This window comes from Cheilinus undulatus, linkage group 13 (assembly GCF_018320785.1).
Source record: "Cheilinus undulatus linkage group 13, ASM1832078v1, whole genome shotgun sequence".
In the NCBI taxonomy this organism is placed as follows: Eukaryota; Metazoa; Chordata; class Actinopteri; order Labriformes; family Labridae; genus Cheilinus; species Cheilinus undulatus.
Genome location: NC_054877.1, coordinates 44,495,934 through 44,519,661, shown reverse-complemented (window position 1 = coordinate 44,519,661; position 23,728 = coordinate 44,495,934). Strand labels below are relative to the sequence as shown.

The following is a 23,728-nucleotide window of genomic DNA, read 5'->3' as shown; positions in this document are numbered from 1 at the left end:
CATTATTGCACACTTTATTGTGAAGCTTTAACAAGACACCACATGGCCCACCTGCTGTGTGACGCTGGCTAGGCAGAGACTGACCCATATTTAAATATATTCAAACCATGCATTCTCAGTGAAAATCGTTACAGCAGTTCAAAATGTCCCAAACCTCACCTTAACCATTTACCAGGGTTGTTCCGATTTCGATACCAGTATCAGGAATACGTCCGATACTGCTTGAAAAGCAGCGCCAACCTTCGACTTCTGAGGTAAATGGAACACACCAGAAGTCCCTGAATGACGACTCTTTACAACATTTTGGGCTCTCAAAGAAAATCTCTACATATTTATAATTTTTTCATGGTTGCGGTTTCAAATGAATATAAACAAGAAGACTTCTGAGTCGTATCAAGGATGATTGGAGTAATGGTGTTGCATGCAAATCAAGACAGACACGCCACCATGTAGTACTAAGGTTTTACATTCTTTGAAATTTGAAAATGGACCGATAGTAAGAACATTTAGACCCTGATGTCTTTATGAATGTCTCTGACAAAGTGGCACACATTTGCATGCTGTTTAATATAAAGGGAAGAGTCCTTTACTAAAGAAGAGCTTACATCAGGGAGAACAGAGCGGAATGTCTTTTATCTCATCCTCTAAGGGCCAGATTTGTTCTCAGCTATATATCAGATTGTTTTCCACAATTGTTGCAACAAAGAAAGTCAATTTCTTATCCTCTCCTGTCATTATTTTTAGAAGTGTCAGACTTGCTTTTTTGTGCTCTAAAAAACAACATTGATCTCCTTTCCCATGCCATTTGTTAAATCCATTATTCATGATGGACCATACGGGACCCACAGGGATTTTTTGACCACCCACTCCTACTCACAGCCATGGTAAAACTACCTACTCCTGGGACAGCTGCAGTCAGGGGCATAGCTAGATATTTTGGGCCCCCAGAGGGAATATTACACAGGGCCCTCCTTAACCTGCTAGCCAGCAACAAATGTTTTACAAATGTCTATACATTTTGATATATTTTTGAACCACAATTACCCCATTTATGAGCCCTGATGTGAGAAGGACTGGTAATGGAGATTTTCAAATGATTTCTGAACAGACTTAAAGTGTAGCTTTTCTCTGAAAACCTATGTTACAGCTGTCTCTTCAAGTTGGAAAATTAGCCCTCCAAAAAAAAAATAAAAAATTAAACAAAGGCAAACAATTAAACTTAAACTAATCTATACATTGTTTAATGTGAAGACATTTTGAGGGGCTTGGATGTTGCTGTTTTCACCCTGGGTACTTCTTCAGGTCTTTTTTGGAAACATCAAGTATATTTGATATTCATGTTCGGTAGTTTTCTGACTTCATTACCTGAAAAGAGATGCTTCAAAATATTTTATTCACTTCCTATGATTGATTTTAGCCGAATGGGGAAGCACCTCATATTGTTCTTTTCCTGGGGCCTACAAATGACTAAAACAGCCTCTGAGAGTACAGCTCTAAAGACCCCACAGTTCTTGCTCTTATATGCTACATGTCTTTAGACTGCTTTGGAGGCATATTCATTTTTATTCCAGTAATTAATCACTTTTCTGATTTCTGTTTGGCCTAATATTTATCTTACAGGGAATTGTCCTGATCATTTTGAACTTTCTTGGATGAAATGTTTTACAACAGCAGCAGATCAAACTTTACACAAATCAACAATCATCACTCAGTCAACAAATAAATTACCATCCAAAAGACACATATACATATCCCTGCCTGACCACTGAGACCCAGTATCACTGACATATAACACAACTGCTGCACTGTGTTTAGCAGTTAAATCAGTGAAAAGCTGTTTTCAGTATCACCTGCTGCTAGTTCTTTAACACTGGATCACTGGCGTCGTCTAGTGGCAAAAATGCAAAAATACATCTGTTTTGTCAGTTTCCACTGCGAGAATAAAAACCCCTTTCAGAGCCACAAACGTGCTATTAAAGACAAAATACATGCATCACATAAAAGAAAACGATACTGTTTGACTCCAGTTATTTCAGGAAGTTTCTTTAGTCTATGAAGCCTATATCTGAAAATGTATATCAAGACTGTAAATAAAGAAGCAAACTGTTTTAAAAACTGCTTTATGCCCACCTTAATCGAAGGTTTGAATAATGTTTCTGTAGCCTGTATGGGTTTTTGGCTATTATTGTTTTACTCTCTTATTTCTTTCTCTTATTCAAATTGTGTTTAATGTGGTTCTGTGAAAAATGGATAAAATTTATTTATTTATTTATTCATTTATTTGCACAGCTATGTTCTTCTTGCTATTTATGGACTATGTTTGTTTATATATATATATATATATATTAAATGAATTTTTCTTATCCTTTTTTAAACACACAAATATCAAATAAATAAATCCAAGCATGTGCTTTTACTTTACGAATACAAAATTCCCCCATGTTGACAATAAAGTGTATCTTATCATATTGTTTTATATTGTATTATTATGTCAGTGCTATAGTATTGTGCCTATCACATATCTATTGTATCACATCGTATTGTAGCATCATATCATTTTGCTATTGTAGGCTATTGTATATTATGTTATATCTGTGGTATTGTATCCATTGTATATCTATGGTTTGTATTGTTTATATGTGCTGTTATATTGTATCTTATCATATGTATCTTATATCTGTAGAATCATTTCGCTCCTATAGCTACTGTACCAAAGCATATCGTATTGATTTGTGTCATAAATATGTTTCCTTTTGATTCAAACACACCACTTGAATTACCCCAGTCTTTATAAAAGTAATAGTTTCAGAAGGACCTGCCCAGTGAACATTAAAGGACGGCTTAGAATTTAAGGAGTAAACACAAGGACACAGAATTGGGAGAAATAAATGGGAATAAGGAAGTAAATTGTTTTCATTATGTGAAAATGATTAACAGAAAAAATATTTATGATATGGTGTCCATTTGACAAATACACTTGTGTGTTGCATTAATGAAATATGCAGATTCAAACAGGTCACAATTTCACAGTAGATTTAATAAATCAGTTTTGCATTTGGCATCTGTTCTCATAAATTTCATTCTTTTCATTGTTCTGTTTTTCATTTCAGTAACACTCCGTATCCTACGGTGGCCCAGAAGGTCAACAGCAAGAACATTTAATGAAATACAAAAACTTTTTGGCGACACATGTTTGTGTTTAGATATATGTTTTTGCATGTTTTCCAAAGTGACATTGTATGTCGTGAAATATCTGTTTCACTAGAATTTATATGTTTATACATATGGATATTATATGTGGATACATGGTAAATAATATTAGTTGATGTTTTTATTGTAATGTACGGTGGCCATATGAGCTACTCCAATCTGAATCAGGGAGAATGTCAGTGAACAAAGAGAGATTAGGTTCAGAGATCTAATGTGTATTTGGTTTGAGAAAACATATAATATAGAGCAGACGGCTGGCGGTATATGAATCTACTTTCCATTATTTCCCACATATCATACAGATCTTATCATATTCCTCCTACAATAAGCCTCAATTTCCCAGAGTGCACTGCGTCTTGAGGAGCTGCCATATTGATTTCTCCTAAACGCGCTAGCTAGATCGGCTCGTACCCTCAAATAAAAATGTAAGTACGCAATTTATCACTTTTTAAAGCAAACTAAGAAAAATGAACCTCACGTGTAGCTGTGTATAGTGATAGCTGTCATGGTGAGATTGCAGCTGTTTGAATATCACGGAATAACGGTTAAAACATGCTAGCTTAGCTGAGGAGGCTGGTGCGGAGGCTGCTGCTCTGTTGTTGTTTTTCCTTCTGAGGAGACAAATTACCCGCACGACTCCTTCACTGTTTGAGATAAAATTATTCAGTTAAGATAATATTATACACATGTGGAAGCTGCCTATTCTCCAATTTAAGACACAGGCCTTTTTATTTCAAGGTCTGGAGTCAGTTTAGCCTCTACTGTCAGCGTTACGAAGAAATGCTAGCGCCTGTTAGCTACCTAGCATTAGCTGAACCCACATATTTCACATGCAGCCCGTTCGCGGGGGTCTCTGTCTGCACTGATGTGGGTTAGTTTGATTTGAAAAAATGACTGAATAAAGACTAATTTATCTTCCGTTGCATGTTAGCCAATTCTATATACGCATGAGCCACCACATTTATCACATCTGACTAATTAGCCGTTTATTAACACATAAGTGGGCGTTATTTATCAAATGGCTTTATTAAAATGAATTGTGAAGAAGACAGCTCATGTCCCAGTATTTGCTCTGCTTTTTGCTAAGCTTAAATTGCAAATATCTATTTTCCTACAGTGTCGTTAGTAGGGACATTACTCAGTGTTTTCACATAATCCACCCCCACATTTTCCCCATTTCTGTCACATGTGTCTGTACGGCCACACAACTGGAGCAGGTGATTTTATCAGTGTTTTTTTTTTAACATGGCTTTACAGTGTTAACATACACATCTAAAGATAATATCCCAGGAGTTTTCCGTTTTGTTTTCAGTGATAAATTCTCAGGTAAAACAGGAATGCATCATGCACATACAACAAAATGCTCCTTTTTGTGAGGTGTAATTGTAAAGATGGCTATAATCATAAACTTTAACATGCAGTGTTAATTTTGGCAGCTAGTTTAGATTAAGTCTTAAGACCCTTGCACACCAAACATGTTTTTTTTCTGTGAGAAATAATGCTTTTGCCCTGACATGCACATATCTGACCACCCAAAACACTCATTGTTTCCGATGGTAGAAGAGTTCTGTGGCAGACAGGAGCAAAACCTTCTCCTCTTTTTCTTTTCATATGAATTTTTTATTCTAGTCAGTGACCAGTTATATTAGTCTGTAATTTGATTTTATGTAGCCTGGCAAGAGAGTTAGACAGGCAGCAGACAGCCTGGCACTGTCCCTGTGAACAGAAATGTGTTATGTGCACAGCTGGAGCTGTTTACAACCAAAACAGGACTTCTGTTGATACACTGAACAACAAAGTCTCCTCTTACCTCAGACATATGGCTAATCACTGCCCCGGGTCAATCAGCTCCCTAAAATGACTCCTTTGACCAGTCCTTAACACAAACAGGTGAGCCCCATTCACAGTGAACCAAGAGTGTGCCCTAAATGTTGTTAGTAACAAACATAATAACATAATAAACATAATAACATAATAAACATAACATAATAAACTTGCCTAGTAACAGGATTTAGTTTATAGAATGAATAAAAAGCTGGTCCAACCTCCCAGCCAAATTGGTTGATAATAAAAGGTAGCAGCACAGTGGATTTAAAAGTGAAATAAAACTGCTTTTATGTCCTGTCTGTGCCGTTACGCACAGTCCAGATAGACAGAGGCAGAAACCTCATTTTATCTTTTGCACTAATGCATCTCAGTTTTTCAGGAAAGTGTAAGACACATTGCATATTTTTGCAGTGCAAAATGTATTTGAGAATCTGCATGATGAAGGCAGACAGTTAACTTATTTTCAGTTTTGTGTTGGTTATATGTCATCCTTGATCTGAAAAGATTTTAGTCTTAAAATGAAAATGCTTATTAGTTTTTGTCACAATTAGTTTTTAAATTCTGATCATTGCTTTTAGTCCAAATGTTTTTCCTCAATAAACATGTTCAATTGGCAAAATTATTGATGTATTTATTCAACCTTTATTTAAGTCTCGAAAGTCGTTGAGGTTTCCCCCATTTACAATGATGTCGAGATACAAACAGACACAGAAAACAAACAAAAAGAAGAATGATACTCAGTTAAAACAATCACATACTGAAGTGAAATGATTTGAGAGCATTTCCTTAAATTGCCCAAGAGAAACTAAAATGCCAATCTTGAGAGTTTCCTGTAAATTGTTCCACATTTTAGGAGCATAAAAGCTAAAAGCAGATTTCCAAAATTCAGGGTAAACCCTCGGATCTGCAGCATTAAGCAGTCCTCAGGTCAAGCATTAGAATGTCCAGCAGTCCAGTTTGACATAGATGTTATATGTAAAGGTGTACATCCAGTCAGGGATTTATAAATGAAAACATACATGTGTTTATCACGCCTCTGTGCCAGAGAGGACCAACCAACTTTGTCATACAGAATACATTGATGAGTGTTATAAGGATCCCCAGGTATGAATCTGAGGGCAGAGTGATACAGAATCTAAAGGTTTGAGTGTGGAAGCAGCAGCGTGTCTATAGACGATAGCACCATAATCTAGTACAGACAGAAAAATCGCCTCAACTAAACTTTTCCTACAATTAGGAGGAAAATAAGATTTATTTCTATACAAAAACCCAAGTTTCTGCCGAAGTTTGTCAATGAGATTTTCAATATGCTGTTTAACTGTAAAAGATTTATCTACCCAAATACCAAGATATTTATACACTGATATTATAAAATGAATGTTCACGCGCATATCAATACTTAAAAGATACAATATGTACATTTTCTGCAGCAAAAAATCTAAAAAAAAGATCTTACAAAAAGTAAGAAATTATGGTTGGTCGATTATTTCTTTATAGTAGCAGTGCTTCTTGGCAATAAGTCCTATACCGTTGGAAGCGGTTTATTTCCCTTTAAAATGTAAGTAAGTTAATTTTATTTGTGTAGCACCTTTAACAGAACAAGTTTACAAAGTGCTTCGCAACTGTGAAGATGATCTGACAACAAATCATCAACAGCAACAAAGCATTAAATATGAGACGTCATGGAGAAATTGCAAATCAGTGTTTCAGATGTTCAAAAGCCAAATTCTAAAGCACAGTTACCTTCTGTTTTTAACAGATGACCTGAGGGATCTACAAGGGATGTAGGGATTGAGCAGGTCTAAGATGTATTCAGGTCCCTGCTCATGCAGGGCTTTATAAGCAGAAGCAATGATTTTAAGATGAATTTAAAGTCAATTGGTCACCAGTGTAAGAAACATAAAATGGGAGAGCTGTGAGGTGTCCTGCCGGACCTAGTTGGCAAACTCGCTGCAACATTTTGAACCAGTTGTAGATGATAAAGGGAGGGTTTATTCAAGCAGGTAAAAGGGAATTAAACTAATCAAGCCAGAAAGAAATAAAAGCATAAATGAGCCACAACAGATTTCAGTTTTTAGATGTTTCTTTGGTGAAAGAACAGGTAATTGATGTAACATGTTTACATCAAAAAGCACTGCATGATCAAGAATTAGCCCACGATAATTTTCTTTCAAAGAAGAGAGAGAACCACAACATTTATCAACATGGGAGGGTTTCTCTGAGACAGTGATGAGAATCTCAGTTTTATCAGTGTTTAACTAAAACTATCCAACTCCTCATGGCGGTCAAACAGTCATATAGCATAACAAGTTTATCTGTGTCATTGGCTTTAAAGAATATTTACAGTTCAGTGTCATCAGCATTCAGGTGGTATGACCCTCCTTTGAATCTACCGATGACACTGCTTACAGGAAGCATATGGTGTCATATTTGTAAGAAACATGCATTTGTGGGATGAACAGCAGAGCTGAGAATGTGGGTTGCACCCATGAAAAATTTGCCAGATCTTTGCTACCAATGCCAAACAGCTTTATTCTGCCATTGGCTAGTTGCACTTTATGTGCTATGCTGTATCCAGTCAGTCTGGATACAGTATAGCTCCTGTGTTCCAAAAGAAACTGATTTTGGTTTTCAGAGTGTTTTTGAGGACAGTAAAGCTCACGGTTGAAAGGTTTCTTTTACTTGAGCCCCTCCACCATTTCTACTCGAGCGTGTCTGAATCAGGCGAAAGGTGTTATGTCTGTTAAGGCGGAAATGTGCTTAAAGTAACATGTTGTAACATGCAACCAAAAAAAGCAACACTAGAGGTCATCATAAGATTATAAACTTCTAAGAAAAGCTCATGTTTTATGTTTTCTCTTTGCGTTTCAGTGTTACAGCGATGACTCAGACGGTTCAAACCAACGGGGTTCAGCCCCTCAGTAAGACCTGGGAGCTGAGTTTGTATGAGCTGCAAAGAACACCACAGGTAACCACTCAAAACCCAACAATCAGTCCTTCCACTAGCATCCCAACAACATGCCTGCTTTTGCACCAGCGTTTCAGAAAGGTTGCAGTGCAAGTTTAAATATTTTGTTTAATTTTTTTCTTGTAACACATTAACCATCAACTGTGAGTGAAAGAAACAGAAATAACCATTAACTGGATCACTTGTTCTTGCCAGTGCTGTGTGCATTACGAGCATATATTACAGCATGCAGCGTTTATTTACAGCAGGGGTCATCAAGTTCATTTGCACAAGGGCCAGAGTTAGTCTCGACAGAAACTCTGGGGGCCGGACTTTCAAATACACAAAAATTAAATAAATATTTTGGTCTGATTGAAATATTATTGTAGTAGTATTTTAATTTTCTTTTAAAACACTGGACATTTTTAGGCATTACCAGTGAGATCTATCCCTATTATCTTAATGGAGCAGGCCACAAGGAGACAGGCCTGTCCACGGAGTTGGCTGGGCCCCTGAAAATCCCAGAGAACTGGCCCTCACCAATTGTGATTTAGAACCAGTATTGAGTCATTCTTTACACTTTCCTTTTATTTTTGACACTTTTTAACCCCTTTTCATTACATTTTCTTCAACAATTTTTTTCAACTCTAAAATGAATTTTTGCCACTTTTAACCCTTTTTTGATACTTTTTGCCTCTTTTAACCAAATTTTTGCCATTCTTTAACCCATTTAAACACTTTTCTTGCTTGTTTTATCCCTTTTGTGCCACTCTTTTATCCATTTTTGCCACTTTATAACCCCTTTTCATCACTTTTTTTGCACTATTTCTGTCATTTGTAACCAGTGTTTGATACCTTTCGCCTCTTTTCTGCTCTTTTACCAATGTTTGCCACATTTTGACCTTTTTTCACAACATTTTCTGCCATTTTTTGTCCACAACCCAGTTTGCCACTTATCACACATTTTTGCTACTCTCTAACCAAGTGATACTTAATGTGTGGCTCTTTTGTGACTATTTGTTTCTCTTTGATGTCTTAATTTGAAATATTATTCCCCCAGAAAACTTTAAAGGGAAACTTTTGTGCCCTTTTTCACAATTTTTTGCCACTTTACGCCCATTAGAGCTACCTTTTGCCATTATATACTACTTGTTTCCTATTTTTTGCCCTAGTATTGCTACTTCTTTTTGCATGTTTTTTCTCAACTTTTGCCACTTTTCATCCATTTAAGCTACCTTTTGCCATTAAATACCTTAAATAACACTTGTTTCCTATTTTTTGCCCGTTTTTGCGACCTCTTTTTGCCACTTTTGCCCTTTTTCACAATTTTTTTGCCAAGTTAAACTACCTTTTGCCTTTGAATACCACTTCTGTCCTATTATTTGCCCATTTTTGCCACTTCATTTTGCCATTTCTTCCATTTTTGATGTTTTTTACCACCATTCTCTCATTTTTTGCCATTAAATGCCACTTGTTTTTTTGCCCCCTTCTTTTAGCCACTTTTATCCTATTTTTGCCCTTTTCACAATTATTTTGCCCTTTTTAGCTACCTTTGCCAATAAATACCACTTGTTTCCTATTTTATTGCCCATGTTTTCCCATTTAAGTCAATTTCCAGTCAATTTTTTGCCACTTTTGGATTATTTTGCCACCTGTAACTCATTTATTGTCATTTCTCACCCATTTTTGCTATTTTCTGACCCGTCTTCCACTTTTCTTCCCATTTTTGCCCCTTTTCACACATTTTTTGCTGCTTTTTGACCATTTTTGCCACCTTTATTTTATTTTTAATGCTACTTAAGCCGTTTTTGCCACTTTTCACTACTTAGATTGTGACGCTTATAAAGGTATTTTTCAACAATTTGGCTCTTTGGTTGAGCAGGGTTGAGTAACACTACTCTAACTTCTTTTCACCACTTTATCTGGTCATTTTTGCATCATCTCTGCCAACCCTAACCCTTTTTTAAATATCTACAAATTATAACAGTAAATTTCTATAAAAACAGTTCCAATGTTAAGTCATTCTAAAACTACTTCAATATTAATTGTTTCTGGAATGGATTTAACAGCTGCAGACATTTAAAGCCAAAGGATACTCATAAAACCTCAACATCATCTTTTCCTCCTTTTCTGAATTTAATGATCTTTCAGGGGCCGGACAGGAAACTTTGGGGAACCTGATATGGCCCCCGGGCCGCCAGTTGATGATCAGTGATTTACAGAGTTAACGTGAAAAATATCAGGGCTTAAGGAGCAGGTTACATCGCCTTTTCTCTTTTCTGCCCTCTGTCTGTAGCAGAGAATTTACTTAACACTATTACAACTGTTAAGAAAACTTAACATCTACATGTTAATGCAATGATAAAGGGACTATAAAACTTAATTTATGACCACTGAATTGAACTGGCCACAGGTTGATGGTATGACAAAGGGCAGAGCAGAGCCACTTTTAGCTTCTCTTCAATACAAACTTCCTGCATCTTTTTGTTGGATTAAAAATGTGTTATTTACAGCACAACTGCTGTGAAACAATCAGAGAATAACATGTACTGCGTCACTTAGTGTGCTTCTCTCTACCTAGAACTGCCCTGTTCTGCATTGTTCCACCCACTCTCTTGCTGCGTGTCTGCCATTCACTCAGCTGCCCACTCCAGCCATATCTCATTGTTCTAGCTTTGTAATTAATTCATGAGACAGCGTCCTAAAAGGTCTGGTGAGACTCAAAGCAGGAGATCAGACACACCATGCCAGCAGAGGCACATCTAATCGTGCTGTTTTAATTGTTACAGCCGATATTGTTCTGCTCTTTCAAAGTTTTACCAAGTTATTAACACGCCTGTCTGACTCTCTACACGACGCTGACCTGTTTGAATAATGAAATCACGAGTACAACTTTTTAATAACAGCTTTTTATAACAGAGGGCAGCCACAATATCAGAATGCTCTGGACATCGATTGTTAATTTAAAAAGCGTTAAAACGTCATGAAAAGTAAATTAAACCTTGAAAATCAAGATAATTAATTTGAGTGTTGTCAGAGAAGTGGGAGTGAAGACTGAGCTCATGTATGCTGCATCTCTCTCTCTCTCTCCTCTATCAGAGCAAGCAGGTGTGACTGACTCTAACTCTCTGTACCTGTAGATAAAAGTTTCCTGACTGCTTTATGAATTAATGAATAATGTCACCACTTCACTGCATGACTGTGTGTCACAAAATTTGGTAACAGTAAGGATTCTGTTTAAATGTTGTCATTCTTACTAGTCTATAAACACAGCTAAAAGATAAACACATTTGAGCAGACGGCTTGTATAAAGCTGCAGCTGCAGGACTCCTGCTTTTAGGTTGTTTGCAGTCATGTGATCCTGAATGTCCTGGTGGTCAGGAAGTGCCTTAGTAATGAATGGCAACAGAGGAAAGTTATTACTTTAAAGCTCTAAATGGACCTGCATAAGCCGCAGTTTTCATCAGAAAATGTCTACATACATGGAGTATGATTCCTACACTTTCCAAAAAAGGGACTTTTTCCACAGTTGAACAGATTTACCTGGTGTGGAGCCTATCAGTATCACAAATACTCAGTCCTGCAGTCCCTTCTTGTGTCCAGCCTCATCTGGCCCGATGAGAGACAAGAGTCTAGAGGAGAATTGTACTGAGCTAAGAAGTTAGCTGAGATCCTTTAACGCATAAAAAAATACTCATTTTGCCACAAACATGCTTTTTATTTAATCAGTGCTGTACTAACAGCTGAATAAATCTTGTTGGGTGAGGGATCAAGTAATAATGTGCTGTTCACAAATTAGCCTTTTCTAGAAAACAACTCTTTGTATGTTACCTGTGGTAGCTAGCTCCAGTTTTAGAGCCAGCTCCCCTTCCTACATTCTTTGTTATTTAATCCACTATTACAAAGCCGAAATGTTAAAAAGTGAAAAGCTGGTTGGGAGTCAAACTACCAGCTCCACTGAGCTTAGCCAAATGATCTGGATCTTGTAAAATCCTGTCACAATGGACAAGAGTGGACGGAGATGAGCTGAGGAAACACAGGCAAGATCGGGATTTATGTACTAAACCATAACAAACTACTGACCCAAATTAGACCGCTTTGTGAAAACAGGCCTTGAAGAGTGTTGTCACTACCTTCAGGATGCAGAAGGAGCTTACGAATAAAGAATGTGTATGTTTTTGTACTTTGAACGCTGGCATGGTAAAAAAAAAAGCTCAAAACATGGCCCTTTGTTGTATTTGATATATTTTGTTATGCTATAGCATATTTTAACATATTATAGCGTAAATATATCATGACAGCCATCAAACTCATTTATTCAATCTGGCTTTTATGCAGTACTTTATAATTTTTATGACTATATGTGCTATCACAATCATTGTTCTGTTTTATTCTGTTTCTTATCTTAGAACATTTTAAATCTTAATTTAGGGTTTTTAGGCTTTTATTTAACTCTAGTTATGATTCTCTATGTTTTTATGTTTTATAGGCTTTAAATTATTTGGAATGTTAAATATTTTATCATTGTTTTATTATTTGTATTATTATATTATTTACTTATTTTAGAAATTCTTCACTGCTTTGTCTTTTATCTGTCTCTTTTTAATCATTAATCTTTTAAATTATTTTATTGAACTACCTTTGTGTACATTAGTCTCTAAACCTTTTTACTATTTTACCTTTTTGTCAATCACTTTTGTACAATCCTGTAAAGCACTTCGAACTGCATTTGAATTAGTGTAAAAGGTGCAATTTAGATAAAGTCTGATTGATTGATAGATATATTACATTGAATATTTCATCCATTGACTTAAGTAGACAATATGGCCTGAAATTAACAATTTATAATTTAAATGCATTTTATTTTCTGCTTAAAACTGCAGCATGTACACAAGGAGTAAAGTAGAATGTTTTTGACCAGTACACATGACTCGTTATTGATTGGGGGGGCAATTTTATGGTGCTAAAGCCTTTTTATTGGGTGTCTTAATAATCGGTGTTGATTTCATCGATCTAGATAAAATAATAGAAAGGAGTAAAAATGAGTGTGATTAAAATATGTGAAACTGTTTGAGGCATAATCTTCTGTATAATTGATTTATCAAAATAACATGTTATTTTGGCAGCCCTAATCAAGCCGTCTTATTAAAATCATTAAATATTAATGCAACTCAGTTAAGTGCCATTACAGCTTATGATGCACAGCATGTGTCCATTTACATCAACACTGTCAAACTGCTCAAGGGATTATAAACATCTTTTTTTTATACTTTCATTAAATATAAGCTGTTTAATGATTTTACTTATTTTTGAGGTGCTGCATTGTTACAAAATCCTTGATAAGACATAGGGAGGTTTGTCTCATCTTGTGGTCATTGCTGACTCACACCTGTGTCAGAGCCTTTGATTGGTGGAGAGTTTGGAAAGCAGCCACAAAGGATTTACGCATGAATTTTGTGAATCATTAGTTCCTGGAGGGCCTGTTTTTTTCCCCTGTGAGATAGTTCTTAGGAACCTGAGCTGCTGAAGAGTGAAATATTTCCAGCCTGATATCCTCAGGCAGTAGTAACCCCTATTTATGTTTTCTTCTGGCACAGGAGGCAATCACAGACGGACTGGAGATCGCCGTGTCGCCCCGGTCTCTGCACAGTGAACTCATGTGTCCGATCTGTCTAGACATGCTGAAGAACACAATGACCACCAAAGAATGCCTGCACCGCTTCTGCGCTGATTGTATCATCACAGCTTTGAGATCTGGGTGAGTTTTGATATAAAGGAGAAACCAGCAGAGCTCTTTCTGTCCCTTTAACTGTCATGATCTCACTCCATGACTGGAAGATCAGATAATGTGATGATGTGAATGTTGGAGCTGCAGAGAGTGTCACCTGCCTGTGGAGACTAATGTTACTCAAAGATTCAGGCTAAATGATTAATCACACTTTTATCATTCTTGGGAAGAAAAAGGTGTGATGAGCTTATCAGAAATTATGCCTTGGAAGTGATGACAAAACAGCCCCACACATTTTCTGTACACGAGCCATGCACTCCCTTGGAATGCATTATTTGACCAATCACATGCAGCCCTGGATGCGCAAGCCAATCAGATAAATCTCCAGTTATCAAACATGCTGCCTGAGTAAGTGGTGCCCTGTTCATGTTGATAGAGAGGTTAGCTTATATAATGGATGATGAGTGTACATCCCATACATTACTCATGTCATGCAGGCCTACAAAAGATTAAAATGGATGTTCATTGTTGCTGTCTAATAACAAAAAAAAACAAACAAAAAAAAAACACAAAAACAAACAAACAAAAAAAAACTCCACAAAAACAACAATGTATATTTTAGCTGCTCTGCCTTAAACTCTACATGGCAGCACTTGCGTCCAATTGGACCTGAAGCACTTGATGGCACTTACTGATGTTGTTTCTTCTTGTCTAGATCGTTGCTTGTGTTGTTCTTGCTCTCAAATGTACGTCGCTTTGGAGAAAAGCGTCTGCTAAATGACATTGTAACATTGTAACATTGTAACATGTTTTCGTGTAGAAAAAGGAACAGCTACATAGCTTGAATGGTTAAGATAACCCTCTTTTGAAAGAATAGAAAAAACACTTCAACATTATATGCCTTTAAGCAAAACCAAGATTCATCATGAGTGACTTCCTCCTGTTATTGAGAATTTTAGAGAGATTTTTTAAATTTTATCTGAAATTTGTGCAAATAAGCTGCTGTAACACACTGAAAAAGAAGGGTTGCTTAAGCTTTGCTAATACTGTTTTATCATACAATCAGCTCTAGCACTTGTAGATCTATGTTTACTCACCCCTACCCTTCTGCTTCGAGATGCAGCGGCGATCTGTGGCTCTAAATGAAACCAAAACTTAATATTTAGTCCTAAAAATGAACTCTAACTGGCCTATATAAAGCCGTTATGTTTTTCTAAACTGGCTGTGTGGGGAATCTGCACAAAGTGCTCATCAGTGCCCTGATAAGCACTAAAATAGAAATAAAAAAGGACATACAAATCACAGTTTTTAGGGAGATGAAAGAAAATGCAAAATCTGGTGCCATAAAAAGGATAAGGGTACAGGTGAATTAATGTTTGGTTGCTCAGAATTCTGGGATGAAACCTCCAGACCCCGTTATCTGATGGTGCCAACTATGAAATGGTAAATATTGAAGTATTTTATGCGGGCCAGTGCAGAAGAAAAAGAAAAAATGAAATGGCTACACCTTAAACTCAGTATATGTGCATTTGAAAAAGTATATGGTGAATAAATTTGGGGTTTCTGGTCAGTAATGTACAAATTAGTCTCAAAACTCGAATGAAGCTAGTAATGCTACAATCGAGATTGTAATCTGGCCACAAAAAATGTATTTTCCCTGCTACAACCCTTGGTAAGATTGTTATACCAAAGGCATTTTTTGTTTTAACACTGTTAATTTATTTAAAGAAAAATCTTAGAAAGACGCTGGGACACTGCTGCTATTGACGGAGGGACAAAAAGAAAACAAAGGATGTTTGATTACTCTTCAGGAAATTGCCATCATAAGTCAAATAGTGAATGCATAAGTCATCATGTCTGAAACAAACCTTAGAAGTTAAACACATTTGATGCCTACTGCTGGATCCTGCTTGCAACCATCCCATACTGATAAATAAATGAAATGTCTCTGCAGTAATAAAGAGTGTCCGACCTGCCGTAAGAAGCTGGTGTCCAAGAGGTCGCTGCGTCCAGACCCAAACTTTGATGCTCTGATTAGTAAGTGACACCGAAGGTTCAACCACAAGTATTTTAGTAAAAACATACCGGCAATAAACATTAAGAAAACACTCATTTATCCTCTTTCAGGCAAGATTTACCCAAGCCGTGACGAGTACGAAGCCCACCAGGAGAGAGTGTTGGCCCGCATCAGCAAACACAACAACCAGCAGGCGCTGTCCCACAGCATAGAGGAGGGGCTGAAGATACAGGCCATGACCAGGTAAACACAAACCACACTCAGGTAATATAAATACAGAGTAAAGTCTGTCCACTGGAATTATTTCATGTGTTTGTTTTCAGACTGCAGCGTGGTAAAAGACACACAGTGGAGAACGGCAGTGGAGCAGAGGATAACGGAGACTCTTCCCACTGTAGCAACGCCTCAGTCCACAGCAACCAGGTAAGACCAAGTAAATGTTGTTACCTGGCAACAAAACAGGGAATTTTACCCTTTCAAGATTTGTGTCTAATAGGTAAAATATCCATCATGGCTTTAAGAGCTGGCAGATATCTCAGAACTAGTTTATGTGGACTTGTAACGAAAGAACAAATATCTGAAGCAAAGAAATACGAAAGATTTTTTTCTCATAGTAGAGAAAAAACATGTTAGTATTTTAGTACTTCCTGTTCCCTCATCTCACTCTCAGCTCACTTAGCTCAGGGCAGAGCTGTGTGTTTTTTTGTAAGCTGCCATATTTGTTTGCTGTAAAAGTACCCCAACATGCAGTAGGTGACACTCCCCAGCTGCTCACTCTCATCTTAAATCATATTTACGATCCCAGATAAGGGAAGGTCAGATTAACTCTAACTCAGTCAGGACAGAGAATTCTATTGACACTACACACTTGAGAATTCTAGAGTCTAATGACTGGAGGTGATCTGTCTTAAATTTGGCCACGTCCCCCATGATCATCGGCCCAAAATAGGCCTGAAATTGTCTGGTTATGCAGTCAGCCTAGTCATTTTACAAATGATGAGACTACCCATGTCATCAAGCATAAGATCTCAGCAAGAAGTTGTTAAAGCACACCATGACTCAAAAGCTCAAAACAAGAATAAACCTCATGTTGGCAACAAAGATCTATACAAACTCTTCTGTATTTGAACGTGTTCCTGCAGGAGGCTGGTCCGAGCATCAAACGCACCAAGACGAGCGATGACAGCGGTTTGGACATGGACAACGCTGCTGAGAACGGGGGCGGGGACTCGGTCAATGACGGCGGTGCCAGCGAGATAGAGCTGGTGTTCAGGCCACATCCTACGTTGATGGAGAAGGATGACGGACATAACAGGTAGAGACACAAGCAGCTGTTATTTTTATGATTATGTGAGGATCATGAGCTAGACTGACTGATGAATGAAGCAGCATTTAGCTTACAAATTTGACACCTGTCACTTGTGTGTGTTCAGTATGGAGTTTGTACCGCGCTACATCAAGACATCAGGAAACGCCACAGTGGATCACCTGTCTAAATACCTGGCAGTACGACTGGCACTGGAGGAGCTGAGGAGAAATGCAGAGGCCAGTCCGGTTAATGTGGAGGCAGCTTCAGAGAAACAGTACACCATCTACATACCTACTGCTGGAAACCAGTTCACCGTGAGTACAAATGCACAAAGACAATACCAGATACACACAGCAGTCAAGTGTGTTACCAATTTGGGTCACAATTTGTTGTCCTGATGAGAACCCCTGCACTAGAGTGCAACAAGTCCTCCCAGGGCCTGTATTAAAAAAGAGGCACACATAAAAACATGATTAAGCACCACAGTACATAGAAACCATTGCATACTCATTATCCACCCAGGCCTGGGTGATATGGCCTAAATATCATATCTCAGTTTTTTCCTTCTCTTTATGATAACGGCATTATATCTACGTTCATCTATGTTCTGCGTTCACTTCTGTAGTGTTGAAGTAAGTCAAGGTGCTATTAAATTGCCATATTTCCTGTTGGGAGCGTTCGCAACAAAAACACTCAAGAAATAATAACAGCTACAGACTTTTGTTGAGAAGGGATCGACTGAAGTAGTGTGTTTATCATTGATTCAACTTTGCTTCAGCAGTCAGGCGACTTAGTGCAGCTGCAGTGTTTCCAGCTGCATCTCTTAATTCATTTAATGGCATAGCTCGCTTCTTGGGCTTGGCATGGACTTATATTAAGTGAGTCATGAGTTTAAGTCACTCTTTTAAACTGTTGTTTAAACCGAAGCATTGTAGCAATGGGCTAAAAACAGACAGGGACAACCCAGTTTGTTAAGCCCCAGACAGACCAGCAGGTACGCTCTGCAAAGCTACCACAGTCGCTATGTTGTGGTTATTACAGACGTCAAACTCAGAGTCTGTTTTCAATCACTTTGCTAAGCTAGCGGTAGCATCAGTTAGGCCTTACGTGGGCACTATGACTGAATGTACCCTTTTAAACCAGTAATGACAGTGTTACAGAAATCAGTTCAGTGGCAGAAATTTTAACTGCCTACCACTAATCAATACCCTGAAGCAGTTCCAAGCTTTAGCAGCTGAGATGGGAGAGACTCGGCATACAACAACTGTTGCTTTGGGTTTTCACCAGTCAAAGCTTTATGGGAGAGAGGCAAAGAGAAAGCCATTGTGGAAGAAATCTCAGATTTAATCTGGACTAGAGTTGACCAAAAGGAGCATCTACTAGAATTGACATTACTTTGTAGAAATCTGTTTTCACTTTGATATCAAAGAGGTTTTTTTGGTCAATAAAAGCTACATTATTGACCTTGATTAATCTATAAATAAAATAATCATAACTATTTCAGTGTCAGTCACTGATGTTAAAATGTTGCTTTCTGTCTGCAGGTTCTGAACGGATCTTTCTCCCTGGAGCTCGTCAGTGAGAAGTACTGGAAGGTCAACAAACCCATGGAGCTGTATTTCGCTCCCACTAAAGAACACAAGTAGAAACACATACACAGCCATTACACATGCACACACACTAGCAGGAAGTACACACATGGACTCGGTTACAGCTGCTCACACAAACAGAGGAGATGCGTGTGTGTCTGTGTGTGAAGGAGAGGAGAAACCCTCCGAAGGACTCTTGTAAAAAGAAAAAAACATGTTTTATATTCTCTGTATCTTTCTGTGTCTTTCTATCTTTTTCTCTGTAGAAGGAAGCAGATCAGCACGGCAGCTCAGTCACAGTGGTAACGAGCTGCTCACTGGAAAACACGCTCTGTTCACAGTCAGAGGTTTCTGAGTGTAGAAAATAAGGCTTTACTCTTTCTGTCTGCAGCAACAGCCCTGTTACACTCGGATTTGTACGAGACAAAAGGTCAAATTGTTGTTCCCAGATCTGAAAGTGAAGTTGAAGGCAGCATCGTTGTAGAAGTCCATTAACAAAACAATGGAGACAAAACATGATAGTGCTTTTCTTTAATTTATGGGTGCCCTGTTGCACATCTTGGGCCCTTTCATACACCTGGCATCTTAGCATGTTTTCTTCCTACTTTTTATCTGTCACAACTGCCATCACAACTGCCCTGAGCGCTCATGCTTTTTGTAAAACAGAAAATGAAGTTGCACCCTTGTTAGCACCCATTTGTCTTAAAACAAAGATCAGTCAGGCATAAAGCTAGCTTGATCCTATCTGGGGGATGCTGAAAACCACAGCACCTTACAAATTCCACAGTCTGTGCTCACAGCTTTACACGTGTTCCACTTCATTGTGTAGTGCTATTGGCTACTTGATGTGCTGGATTTCATAATGACACAGATCACACCAATGGGAGTCTACGCCTTTTTTAAACCGCTTTTCTCCCTTGTTAGGTCGTAATCCTGCATCTTAAGAAAACTGGAAATTCACCATGAAGTAATTAAATCTTGTTAAATGGTAGAAAGACTTGAGTCATGAGTCTCTGTCATCACTAAAGGCTGAGAGCTCAGCTACCGTATTATAGCTAGTAAATGAGCAAGCTCCAGACAGTTAAAACAGATGGTACTGAAAGAGCTGTATGGGGACTTGGCTAAATGAAATGGAAATTGCCACTCAGGAGGACAGTTTAAAGGAGTGGTTCTCAACTGGTGGGTCGCGGAGCAGTTTTCAGTGGGTTGCGAATATGTGTCTGGGAAAAAAAAAATGAGGGCTAAAGTCTGAAGAACACGCATCCATACATTTATTTTACTCTGGTTCATTGTGATAATGGTTAAATGTAAATGTTTAATCAATATTTAGACTCATTTATCTAATTTTCTTGCAATTATATAGTTGCTTTTACCAAGACAATAAAGTAATTTCTCAAGGTCTCTGAAAGAATGGCTAAAATTTACACATTATCATGGGGAAAAGGGGTGTACAACATGCCAGTTTTATCCTGTCTCTCTTTCCTATCATAAATTCTGTTCGTCCAAGATCTAAAGTGCAACATTTTTGGTTACTAAACATGTATTGTTGACATTTTTGGTAATTTGGGTTGCAATTTGTCTTTGGAGATATTGGTGAGTCCTGAGGCTAGACTACTTGAGAACCCGGTTCATTTTTTTTTTCCTTTGGGAGACTCCAAAAAAAAAAAAAGACTGCACACTGGGGTGTCTTATGTTCCGGATTTGACCCTGAATACCAGCATGTCGGTTGGCATGTGTATCTGCAGCCTGTTGCACCAGCTATGTGTAAGTTTTGTCTTAAGTTATGGTGTGAAGTCCACACTAAACCCTACATTGGTAAATTAAATGTGATGTTCACCTTACTGAGATGAGCTTAATGTCTAAAATACTGTTGCACATTTCCCTTAATTTGGCCAATCACTGACAGGCATTTTTAACGCAGGGTTTGTTACAGTGCTTCCTCTTGTGCCGAATTGACTCTAAACAGGCTAACAGCTAAAATAACTTAACTGCTGTTAATCCTCAAATAGTGCCTGAAGTGTATGCAAAAGTTGACACGCAATTGCTTATGTGATTATCAAAGACAACACCCTAAGCCTAGAGCCAGTATAAGATAACACTGAGATCAAGAGGTGAAACTGTCAATAACATGGTGAAATTATCTCCATTCACAGAGAACACACCGCTGACTGGAAAATCCTTAGCTCCACATCATCCTCACTTTTCAAAACTTTCACCATAGCAGCCACATTTTACAGAGGACTTCACACCTAGTAGGGAATAGGTCCACTATTTAAGTTATAACTTCAGCCTACATTGAAACTATCCCAGCTGGTACACCTTCAATGCCAGTAGGGCTTTAACTCCACCTTGGCTAGGCTACGTTTGAACTTAGGTATAGCTAGTGCAACCAGAAACTGGAGCGTACACTGATTAGTTTTATTAATTTTACTCCAAAACACACCAATGCACTGTTGGCGCTAGGCCAAAACCTTGTATCTCCAAAATCACTACTTTTCAGGGAGTGAGTGTATTTCTCAACTAACACTGACTGGTCATAGTCAGCATCCTTTTACCTTTTTTATGCTAGGTTGAGCCCCAGTGATAGATGTTTGAAGGATCAATAGCACTGATTATAAAAATAATCAAAATTATGAAAAATGGAGATACAGGGTTTTAGCCCAATGCAAGCAAATATTCAAGGCACATAACCCATCCTCCATGCAGCTTTTGCTGGGATTGTGTGCCGTCTAGGTAGCAAATGACTTTGAGTGTGGTGCTTTAGAGCAGTGGTTCTCAACCGATTGAGCCTCAGGACCCACCAAATTTCTGATAGTTTTCAGTCAGATTAATTTAATGGAAAATTGCACAGTTTGGACTTGATACAAGGCAAAATATGACAACTCAAAGAGACATGACAAAAGAGGCATGTTTTATAAGAGCTTCTGGGACTTTTTTTTTTTGCCATTTCTCTTCGAGGAACAAGTCCATGAGCCACTTTAGGATCCTAAACCTAACAGTTGAGAATCACTGGTCTAGACTCAGTTAAAAGAGGATCCTATGTTTTCATCTGCACATGATAGAGAGGTCAAATAAACAGATTTCAAACCGAAGGTTTTCAAAATCAAATATCTTAACATGCTCTTTAAAGTTGACACTTTGGTTGCTTAATCTAAAGTTTGTACGGTAGTTTCTTTGCTTCCAAAACGATGCCACACAGTCGAATGCAATTTGTTTGTGCGGCACAGAGCTGGGTGTTATTACTCATTATCAGGGCCTTGAAGGAAGGGCTTTCAAATACTTTGTTTTCTATAATGCTAGGGAAGTTTTCCAGTCGTGATGGAAGCAAGCAGGTTTTCTCTTTTTGAAATGTTGAAGTGTCAACTTGTTGTCTTTAAATAAAACTGGAGAATGCAGATTGTGTGAACTCCAAACCTTGCAAGACGTGAATGAATCTGTTTTGTTGAAAAACCAGCAGCACCATCAGCACGGATCACACGGTCCACATTTGGTGCACAGCAGGCCGAGCTGTGACGGACTGTCGTAGCTGTTGTGTTGATCTGTTTCCTGTAGGAACAAACTGTCCTCTGAAACGTGGCTGCTCGTCCTTTTATAAATGTCTTTTTGTAACATGGAGGGGAAGGAATTGTGTGATTGGGGGACCTTTTTCTTCGCAGTATGACAGAGTTTAAGTACTCATTATCTCCAGACCCTCTTCACTGTAAGGTTTCAGTGACAGAAACGTTTTCATCGATGTAAAGAGTCGAACACGACACCCTACAGTCTCACACACCGCCAGATTTCTGTAGAATTTGCTGGATTTGTTTCAGTCTCCATGTAGCTGACTGCGGGGTCTGAAAGTGTTTGTATCATACTTGTGATAGTTGTGTTTAATGCCTTATCTTTTTTTTTTTTTTTTTTTTTTTTTTTTTGCATCTGATTCGGTACTGTTGTGCCCACATGAACCCAACAGGACAAATATCCATTAAACACATGTATGTTTCAAACAGGGTGGCTTTACTGGCTTTTCTATGTGGAAAATAAGCAAACCTTTAATAAAATCTCGAGTCAGACGAACAGTATCTACATGATCAACCTTTCCTTTTATCGTATGGGTCACATTTGACTTGTTTAGACCTTTGACAGAAGTAAAAAACAAACTAAATGTCTCTGCTTTAGCCTCAAATATGATGACACAATGCACAAAAAATTAAATATATTTTCAATGTTACACTTTTCTGCTCCTCTGCATTGTAAGGAGCAATCTGAGATGGTTAGGGCATCTGGTCAGGGAGTCTTCCTTTGGAGGTTTTTGACCTAGACCTAGAAAATACCAGAGAGGTTATAAATCCTTGGGAAAGCCTTTGGAATCCCCCTGGAGGAGCTGGAAAGCCAAACTGGGGAGAGGGATATCTTGGATGGACTCAATAAGCCAGTCCCACTGCAACCTGGTTCTGAAAAAGGGGTGGGCTTTTGTACCAATTCTATACATTTTAGCACATAGAGATTGTTAAGGGTGATTTAATCCATATCGCAAATTGAAGCAGTTTTAGGGTGTAAAAATGTACACACCTTGTCAGTATGTAGCTTTTATAGGACAGCACACTGCAACTTATTATGTAGGTTTCTTTAATTTCTTGGAAAAATGTCTCATTACACATTTTTAAGAACATTCAACCACATATCCAGATGAAACCTCTAGTTTCAAGATTAAAGCCTGACACAAAAAGTACAACTGCACTTGAAGAGAAGGCCTTCAATAGGAGAGATGAAACATGAAGAACCAAGCCCAGTTGCCCCTTTTGGATCAAGCTTTGGATCACCATGACCTGGATGAATGAGAACCTACACAGACTTCTTATTTCAAGATGTACAAATTCTGACTATACAAAATTTACTTTTTTGTCTTACAATAAAGTCTGAACTCCTTTAAAGAGTTTTAATGGACTTTTTGCCTTTAATGGATGGGACCAAGGTTGTTACAGTTAACTAAAATTAACTAAACTAAAACTAAAATTCAAAAATCATTTTATTTAACTGAAACTAAATAAAAACTAAGCTTTACCAAAAAACAAAAACTAACTAAAACTGTATAGCGTGCTGACAAAACTAACTGAAGTAA

At 37.8% G+C, this 23,728-nt stretch overlaps 1 protein-coding gene across 1 annotated transcript; it reads left to right on the top strand.

Annotated features, from left to right (window-relative positions):
- The first annotated feature begins 3,563 nt into the window (after positions 1-3,563).
- On the top strand, positions 3,564-22,044 carry rnf2 (ring finger protein 2). Its single transcript, XM_041803674.1, has 9 exons — positions 3,564-3,635; positions 7,909-8,005; positions 13,582-13,742; positions 15,667-15,749; positions 15,840-15,972; positions 16,053-16,152; positions 16,872-17,044; positions 17,163-17,352; positions 18,583-22,044. Exons 2-9 carry the CDS (start codon positions 7,919-7,921, stop codon positions 18,682-18,684), a joined length of 1,029 nt encoding a protein of 342 aa, XP_041659608.1. The 5' UTR covers positions 3,564-3,635; positions 7,909-7,918; the 3' UTR covers positions 18,685-22,044.
- Positions 22,045-23,728: the final 1,684 nt, after the last annotated feature.